Below are 10,064 nucleotides of genomic sequence, written 5' to 3' on the forward strand. Positions count from 1 at the left end.
GTAATTCAGTTGTTGCCAACAGCACAGTGACAGGGACCAACGCTCTAGATAACATTAAAAGAGCCAAACCAACTCTGCTATGGGGGGTAAAATGGTCCAAGTGAGATGTAAGCTAAAGCTAGCCAACTTGTGAGGTCAGAACGCTCAGATCAACCCTACTTCCCTGTCAGAGCGTCCAGTGTGCTCTGAGAGATACAATTTGAAAATGCTCTGAAATTACGAAAGCTCATAGCGCAGTCTGGCACTCCAGAGTGAATTTACAAACACACCCATGGTCAGGTAAGTTCCCCATGTGTTCCAGTATGACGTCATATTTTGCCAAGTTAGGGCAATCAAATTAGAGCAGACTGATAAAACATCAGTTTGAGACTCTGACCCACTCGAATATTGTGTCAATTACTTTGTCTGTTTATCTGATTTAAAATACAGGCTCAATGTTCTTCCATAAGACTTATTAGTTGTACTTTCTCAATTAGGTCTTATAAGTAGCCTACAGAATAAAACCTGAACAGTAATAATAATTTCTATAGCGCTTTTCATAACAATCTCAAAGCGCTTCAAAAGCAAATAATAAACAAGCAATACTCATCATCATGAGTAGCCTAGCTATAGTTAGGTCAACCAATAGAGGCCAAGTCTTTGAGTGCATGCATCTTCCAAAGATGGAGAGGTACAGTTCATGGCTTTATCAGAGGAAGGTGGTCAGGGAGATGGTTGATGAAGAGTCTGGTGACGATCATGTAGAGGGCTACTCTGGATACCAGCCTGAGTCATGCATCTACTGGACCTCCTTAACAATATGACACCCACTTGAGTGATGCCTCAGCAGCTTTGGGCGCCATAAAGTAGCCAGTCATCCTCTCTATGAGCCCTCTCTCTTAGTACTGCATCTCCCATAGAGCCCCACAATGGAGCCGTGTCATAATACCCATAAAACCTAGCGGTCAAACAGGGAAATGGTTCCAATTGTTTTTCCACCATTTATTTTTCCCATAGGGAATTTTAGAAACACTTAAAATAAGGGCTGTGTATCTTGTATGTTTATCCTGGCATGATGTTTTGATAACCATGTAACCATGTTGCATGTCATCTCTAGCTGACACCTTTGCTAACAGATATTGTGTCAATTTAAAACTTGCACAAGACAGTTCACAGAATTGTCTATTTAAAGAAATTCAGCCAATGTATTAATTACTACATTTAACTTACATTTATATAGTTAATCCAGAGAGTCTTACCTTTGCCTCCATTCGGCAGTCTCGTCCAGATCATCATGACATTTTTAAGTTCTTTATGATAGGCACATTAGCAGCTAATTAGCATTTCATTCTTGGGGGAAAAATACAGACGAATATATTGATAAAAGTCAACTTATCTTAGAGAGGTTTACACCGTTATCAAAACATCACACCAGGGTAAGGCTACATGAAACACAGCCCTCATTTTAAGTGCTTCTAAAATCCCATAGATGAATGGTGGAAAAACAATTGGAACCATTTCCCTGTTTGATCACTAGGTTTATGGGTATGATGACTCATACTGTGGTACTCTATCAACTCAAGCGTCAGGTGACACTTCAATTGATGATTTCAAAAGATCAGGAGCCAGCAGCCAGGTGAAACAAAAAAGCTGGTACAGTGTCCAGATCCATCATTTGAACAAAAACAATTAGCCAGCTAAATAGCCAAAAGAGTTGATCTGCCAGTCCATCTGCAAATCTGTGGGTCAAAACCACCAGAAATATGCAATAAACTCAATGTCATCAAAAACAAAACAGCTGATAAAAAAAACACAATTAAAAACACTTACAAATATTTGTACATTTACATGTTACATATTTAAAGGAGCTCTCTGGTTAGGCTGCTTCTAGGCTGACTATGTATTTTTTTCATGGGATTTTAAATCTTAGTTTGACCTACTTTGTAGTTTGTATATTTGTAGTACATTGTGTAGATATTATGTCTTCTAGATACTTCTAGATATTCCTGTTTTTAATTATAGGGAACATTTATTTGTGTAGCGAACAACTACTTGTTTCTTGAACATCAGATTCTATTCCTCTATGAGTACTGTTGTAATATAAACATGTTTTTATTTGTTCTGTATTGTCCTGAACATGATCTTCATCAGTAATAAACTAGAGCCTTGGCTCTGGAGAAAATACCCTGATTTTTTAAACTGTGCTCATCTCATCGGCAATGTCGCCCTCTTGTGAATATTTCAGAGTCATACAGGAAATCACAGACTTTCTGCTCATCCAGTATAAATGTATGTTTTCTTTACTGTTTCTGTATTAGCAGGTGCTCATCGGCCATCTAGCTGGATAGTTATTAAAACGTTATGATTATGCTCTTATTTATTACAATTGTATGACTCTGCCCAGTGCCCACCCCTCAATATAACATGTCTAGATACAATGTAACCATATACCTATGCTCAAATGTTTTGTTTGTAAATATATTTGTTTACATTAGTTACCACCATGTTTCTTCCTGTCGCTTATTCCTCTGGTGTTATTGTTGTTTACAGTGATCATGCTTGTAATGCTGTGTGAGCAACCCTATAGTCATGTTGACCAGGGCAACAGGAAGTTAAGTTTATGATACAATATAGGGACAGAACATGTTCCACTACACACAATTCAGCTGTGCTATGAATTTACTAAACACTTTGGCTGCAATGCATTAAAAATAACTTTAGAAATGATTGACAATGTATTATGATTGAGTAATTGAAGTTATAATCATGATTTACTTTATAGGTCCCTCAACCATAGCAGTGTGTCAGAAGCATTTGCCCTGGAGGCCTGTGAATGTAGGCCACTTCACAACATACAGAGTATCTGTGTTCCTTTTACCTTGTTAGATGGTGAGACTCAAGTGGAGCTGAGGTGTTAGGTGGCCCACTCATGTTGCACTCGAATCTACACTAGAGAGATAGAAGGGTCATTGACTGAAACTCAATCACTAACCTCAGGATCAATAAGGCATTCCTGGCCTACATCCCTGCTGTAGAGGTTGAACCTATAACCACAGGCCTAGGACCAGATTACTCAGTCCCACAGCAATGTCTAACTAGTGTGCTGTAGAGAGATAAAAGGGTAATTGACTGTGAAACTCCATCACTAATCTCAGGATCAATAAGGCATTCATGGTACAGATAACTTGCTGCTCTCTTAACATGTTGGAACATGTTTCAGTGTACACACACAATACACATCATTTCACAACACACACAGAAGCATCGTATTCAGTTCACATATGTTTTATTACATTTCTTAAATATTGATTTGTTTCTGAAGTGCTCAGAAAATGAACATACAAAATTATATTGTTTCTTATTACAAATTGTAAATGTAAGTACTCCAAGTCGATCTTATATACAACTAATAACAATGAGTGGAACCCCATTAAATAACTTCAGAAAAAAACAAGTAACTAAGCTTTTTTCAAACTTAATTCAATACAATTAAGAATAAACAATACATTGTAACTCAAAAGTTAGGCAGCTTTTGTTAAACGTTTTCATCTGTTTAGACTAGGCTACACGCCTTCTCCTTCAGCGCCAGGAAGTTTTAAAATCTACTGTCTTTGTTTTTTCTAATACTGAATCATCACGAAGGTCCATTCATAAAAGCACAGCTTGGTCAACGCCAACAAATATCCAGTCAATAAAAACAACACGAAACAAAACATCCGTTTGTCCTGTTTGTTGCTGTTTCTTTTCCTTCACACGCTCTGCTCTGTCCGGGGCCCCAACTCCTGTGCGCAACGGTGGCGCGCGAAGCACCCGGTTAGAGGCAGCCAGCCAGTCACGGTTCCCTCCCACCATTCTCGTGCTGTTACTGTCCCATTCTACCTGTCACAATGCCACGGAGCCACGGAACAGCCATCCAGTCACTTATAAACGATCTGTCCTTTTCGTTCAAACTCTTTCTCTATTCTTCCCCAAGTGTCCTCTCCTCTTCAGAAGGTCTGGAGCTGCTGCGTCAGCATGAGTTGACAGCCGCTGTTGACATGGTTCATCACCTTCTGTTTGAGCTGGGCTACCTGTTCCCTCAGCATGTTGGCTGTGGAAGCCAGGTCGGAGTTCTGAGTCTTCAGGTTCTTCACCTTGTCCTCCAGCCGGGAGATGCGCTCTAGCTTCCGCTTCCTGCACTTGGAAGCGGCGACGCGGTTCCTCATGCGCTTCCTCTCGGCTTTGATCCTCTCCTGATTCTCCATGTCGATGGGAGAGAGTGGAGGGGTCTCCCCGAGCATCTCAGGTACCGTCTGGGGCTCCTCTTTCAGGGCTGTGAGCCTGGGGTGGGGGTGAGACTGCTGCCCATAGATGGGGAGCTGAGGCGGGGCAGAGGGGAAGCTCATAGCCGGCACTGAGGTGGTGTAACCCGGGGCTGAGTTGGTGGTGACAGCCGGGGTGAAAGTGTTCAAGTTTTCGTAGACAGGTGACTCAGAGCGCATGGCTACGTTGTTATAAACAGTGCTCCCAGCCACGGAGCAAACAGGTGGGAGTGTGGTCGAGTTGTTGATTCTTGTCTGCCCGGTGGAGGTGACTGGGACCCCAGGTGCGTTGGGCAAGACGTGTTGATGATGGAGCTCCGCCAGAGCTCTAACGAACCCCTCGGCAAAGCCCTCCTGCTCATCAGTCACGTTCCTCGGGCAGAGGAACTGCGTCGGGGTAGGTGTGGTGGTGATCAGGCCGTTGCTGGACTGAATGATGAGTCGCTCCAACTCTGGGGAGGCAAGTTTGAGGAGCTGCACATCCGGAGAGGTGAGGATATCGCTGGCTTTAGCCTGGAGGTGAGGTTTGAGTGTGATGGTTGGGTCAGCCAGGTTCAGTGTCATGCTGTGTTTCAGAGCTTTGGGGTTGTATCCGTAGCCCGCGTTCTGATGCTGGGAGAAAGCATTATGCGAGTCGTCGTAGAAAGTAGTTTCCATCTTGGTAGACATAGAATATAAACCAAACACTCAGTTTGAAATGTCTCTAGTAGGCTACTCAAACAGAAGATATGTGTGTTTCGGTCACCTCTCTTTCGTTCTTTCCGTTGTAAAACTCTGAGAAATGTGTCATAATGTGTCAGACAATGCTTTCAACCCCCGAAGCCGAGCTAAGAGTCTCTGGAATAAAATCGTGTCCCGTACATAGACTTCTAACTTGTAAGCGCACTCCTTGTCCCGAGAAAAAGTATTCTGTTCAGCTGCACGGATAGTCTGACTCAGAACGCTGTATAAATTCTTCAAATTCGTTCTTTCGCTTCTGTCCACCGTTTTTTGACAGTCTTTGAATGAGACGCGGCAAGTGCTATAAGTTCTTATAGTTCAACAGCATTCCTGCTCAAAGCGCGCCTCTCTAGCTCTCTGTGTGTATACTGACTCTTCCAGCGTGGAGGCAAAGCTTATCTGCAGCCACTGTCTCTCTAAAAATAGACATGATGTCACCTCTGGAGTCTTCCATTGGTTGCAGGCGTTCGCGGGGCGTTCCCTGTTGCCAGATAAGGCGCGTTGCCTAGACGACCACCCAGAAGATTCTCGGTCTCGCGTTGGCTGATGGGATGAGGTAATGCTGCAAGAGAAGGGACGCGGTGCATTGTGGAATGACGTGTGGTTTTTGAATATCTGGTTACCCGCGGCTTAGCGCTCACAGACAGTAGTGGCGGGATAGACAGTGTGTGTTTGGAAAATTCCCTTGATATGTACAATTCATAGATGTATGTTATCCAATATATAGGTCTATGCTGCATTATGTATTATTCCACAGAAAATATACTCCCCATACGTTTTTATAGAGATTCAAATTATTTTCTGCCAGACAGACTTCCTCTGCCTCCAGAAACTTTGCATGATCAGCCCTGAGGTAATGTGTTACTGTTTTATTATCCATGATGCAAATAATGATGTGTTTGAATAATTGTCTTGATGAATGTCATTGTTTGATTGAATGAATGATAGACTAACATTTGCTTATGAAGTTATACAGGACATCACTTATTAGATGTTTTATCTGTATCTGTGTGTCTGTTTCAGGACATTGAGAGAAATTATATCCATTCACTACTGTGTTTATTTATTGGCCCAGGGCAGGCCTTTATTTAACCAGGATAGTCTACTCAGCAATAATCACCACTGTTTTTTAGGAGTCCTGGGATCCATGAAAACATGAACCTGCAGATGACATGATTCAGTTGAAGTTGGAAGTTTACATACACTTAGGTTGGAGTCATTAAAACTAGTTTATCAACCACTCCACAAATTTAATGTTAACAATATAGTTTTGGCAAGTCGGTTAGGACATCTACTTTGTGCATGACACAAGTAATTTTTCCAACAATTGTTTACAGACAGATTATTTCACTTATAATTCACTGTATCAATTCCAGTTGGTCAGAAGTTTACATACACTAAGTTGACTGCCTTTAAACAGCTTGGAAAATTCCCGAAAATGATGTCATGGCTTTAGAAGCTTCTGGTAGGCTAATTGACATCATTTGAGTCAATTGGAGGTGTACCTGTGGATGTATTTCAAGGCCTACCTTCAAACTCAGTGCCTCTTCGCTTGACATCATGGGAAAATCAAAATAAATCCCAAAAATTATAGACCAACACAAGTCTGGTTCATTCTTGGGAGCAATTTCCAAATGCCTGAAGGTACCATGTTCATCTGTACAAACAATAGTATGCAAGTATAAACACCATGGGACCACGCAGCCGTCATACCGCTCAGGAAGGAGACGCGTTCTGTCTCCTAGAGATTAACGTACTTTGGTGCGAAAAGTGCAAATCAATACCAGAACAACAACAAAGGACCTTGTGAAGATGCTGGAAGAAAAAGGTAAAAAAGTATCTATATCCACAGTAAAACAAGTCTTATATCGACATAACCTGAAAGGCCGCTCAGCAAGGAAGAAGCCACTGCTCCAAACTCGCCATAAAGAAGACAGAATATGGTTTGCAACTGCACATGTGGACAAAGATCGTACTTTTTGGAGAAATGTCCTCTGGTCTGATGAAACAAAAATATAACTGTTTGGCCATAATGACCATCGTTATGTTTGGAGGAAAAAGGGGGAAGCTTGCAAGCCAAAGAACACCATCCCAACCGTGAAGCACGGGGTGGCAGCATCATGTTGTGGGTGTGCTTTGCTGCAGGAGGGACTGGTGCACTTCACAAAATAGATGGCATCATGAGAAGAGAAAATTATGTGGATATATTGAAGCAACATCTCAAGACATCAGTCAAGAAGTTAAAGCTTGGTCGCAAATGGGTCTTCCAAATGGACAATGACCCCAAGCATACTTCCAAAGTTGTGGAAAAATGGCTTAAGGACAACAAAGTCAAGGTATTGGAGTGGCCATCACAAAGCCCTGACCTCAATTCTATAGAAAATTGGTGGGCAGGATTTAAAAAGCGTTTGGGAGCAAGGAGGCCTACAAACCTGACTCAGTTACACCAGCTCTCTCAGGAGGAATGGGTCAAAATTCACCCAAACTTATTGTGGGAAGCTTGTGGAAGGCTACCCGAAATGTTTGACCCAAGTTAAACAATTTAAAGGCAATGCTACCAAATACTAATTGAGTGTATGTTAACTTCTGACACACTGGGAATGTGATGAAAGAAATAAAAGCTGAAATAAATCATTCGCTCTACTATTATTCTGACATTTCACATTCCTAAAATAAATTGATGATCCGAACTGACCTAGGACTGGGAATTTTTACTCTGATTAAATGTCAGGAATTGTGAAAAACTGAATTTAAATGTATTTGGCTGTCACGGCTGTCTTCCTCCTCCTCGCCTGAGGAGGAAAAGTTTGAAGGATCGGAGGACCAATATGCAGCGTGGTATGTGTTCATCTTGTTTTTAATAGAAAGAGAACACTTTGCGAAACTAATACAAAAACAATAAACGATGACCGTGAAGCTAAATAACAAATAGTGCTGACACTAAACACTACACATAGACAATCACCCACAACCCACAATACAAAACAGGCTACCTAAATATGGTTCCCAATCAGAGACAACGCAAAACACCTGTCTCTGATTGAGAACCATATCAGGCCAAACACATAGAAATAGACAGACCAGACATACAACATAGAATGCCCACTCAGATCACACCCTGACCAAACAAAACATAAAACATACAAAGCAAACTATGGTCAGGGCGTGACATTGGCTAAGGTGCATGTAAACTTCCGACTTCAACTGTATGTTTAACAATCATAACATACATCACAACATACACAAACACCCATATTGCTTTCTATCGGAGAGACCTGAAGTGGAGATACTGTTTTTCATTTGTTTGAAGTGTCATAATCCAGTTGAGATACTAAAAAATCTCATCAGTGGATGCACGCACACAGCATACACTCACCTGTGGAAAATCACCTCCTGTTTTAGGTATAACATGACAGACCTTTTAACAAAGACACACTCCTGTTCACACACCGGTATGCAGTGTGTGGTGTGTGTGCATGGGCCGTGTGTTTGGCTTGTCATGTAGCATGTAGGGTGCAGTGGTGGCTCTTGACGGTGGTCCTCTCAATGTTGCCCACCCCCCACAGTATATGCTGCGATGGTTAAAACAGGATACCTGGGCAGGGTAGTCTACACAAACACAGACTTTTATTTACCTAGACACCCAGTAAAACACTGTGATTATATTAGCCTGTGGTTCCCAAACAATTTAACTATACCGTATGGCCCACCTAAAGATTTAGGAGTTTTCTCAGGACCCACCAAGTGGAGACGGCCAGGGTCTTTAGCCTGACTAAATTAGGCAGCCCAAAGTAATTAGTCACGACCCACCTGCCATAGATGCCCATGGTAGAAGAGCTCAAACAGTACATCTGGGTGGTCTTCTCTTCAATGGTGCCACACGCAGAGGACAGTGTTGTGGTCTTACTGTATATCTGGGGCACTGGGACACTTGGCTATGTCTATATTTAGATTAAACTGATGAATGATGAACAGCTTTGATTTCTTATTCCTGATTTGGGTTAAAATGTTTACCTGTTCACAATATACAGCACCACCCTTTCAGACCAAATAGTTACTGTATTTTAGAATAACTGTCTGTAACCCATCCCACTCAACTATACTGTAACAATAAAACTAGAGTCTATCCATTCTCATAAAATCCTTTTGTATGCCCAGTGTCATTGCATTAAACATGACACAGAATGTATTTTATCCTTATAACTATACCATCTAGTACTGCTATCTCTCATAAAGTCCCAGTGTACCTCTAGCTCTGTGTGTGTGTGTGTGTGTGTGTGTGTGTGTGTGTGTGTGTGTGTGTGTGTGTGTGTGTGTGTGTGTGTGTGTGTGTGTGTGTGTGTGTGTGTGTCACACACACACACACACACACACAGACACACACACACACACACACACACACACACACACACACACACACACACACACACACACACACACACACACACACACACACACACACACACACCTCTCTCACTGCCTGGGTCACTATCTGCCCAACCATCTTTACTACCTACTGTCTCCAGCGTGCCAAGCCTAAATCAGTCCCTGGCGCCATAAGTAAATCAGTCCCCCGGTGCAACATTTAAATCAGTCCCCCAGCATTAGACCTGAGAAGGATGACCTGGGACATAAAAAAGAAAGACGGACTCTTTACAACTCCTTATGTTGTCTTTATGTACTGAGTGTGTCTGATATACTGTCTGCTGAAATAACATCGCCCTGCAGGGATCAATAAAGTATCATCTTATACTATCTTTGTCTTCCTTTATGGAGAGAAAGAGGAAGAGAGGAACTATTGTTGATGGAGTTTGTTTGATTCATGTCCCAACACCTTCCTTCCAAGGCACGTGGTCCTCCTGGCAAGGGTTTAGGTTAGTGAGGTCTCAACTAGTTTAATGCTCCATAAAAGCTCTGTTGCAGTGATTTGTGTTGTTATTTTATTTCTTTGTGGCGTCTGTTAGAGATGGTAATGATAATGGTCTGTCTGATCAATGTGATTAAACTGTTTGATGTCATCAGTAGTTGACTGGAGGTCAGTGCAATGCTTTCACCTGGTCTCAG

The 10,064-nt window shown here is 42.0% G+C and overlaps 1 protein-coding gene across 1 annotated transcript; it reads right to left on the reverse strand.

The window, feature by feature from the left end:
* Positions 1–3,243: 3,243 nt before the first annotated feature.
* Positions 3,244–5,393, reverse strand: LOC120054896 (transcription factor AP-1-like). The gene has a single exon (XM_039002615.1). The coding sequence runs from the start codon at positions 4,947–4,949 to the stop codon at positions 3,966–3,968; it is 984 nt and encodes a 327-aa protein (XP_038858543.1). The 5' UTR covers positions 4,950–5,393; the 3' UTR covers positions 3,244–3,965.
* Positions 5,394–10,064: the final 4,671 nt, after the last annotated feature.

The sequence above is a fragment of the Salvelinus namaycush genome, chromosome 10 (assembly GCF_016432855.1).
Source record: "Salvelinus namaycush isolate Seneca chromosome 10, SaNama_1.0, whole genome shotgun sequence".
Lineage (NCBI taxonomy): Eukaryota > Metazoa > Chordata > Actinopteri > Salmoniformes > Salmonidae > Salvelinus > Salvelinus namaycush.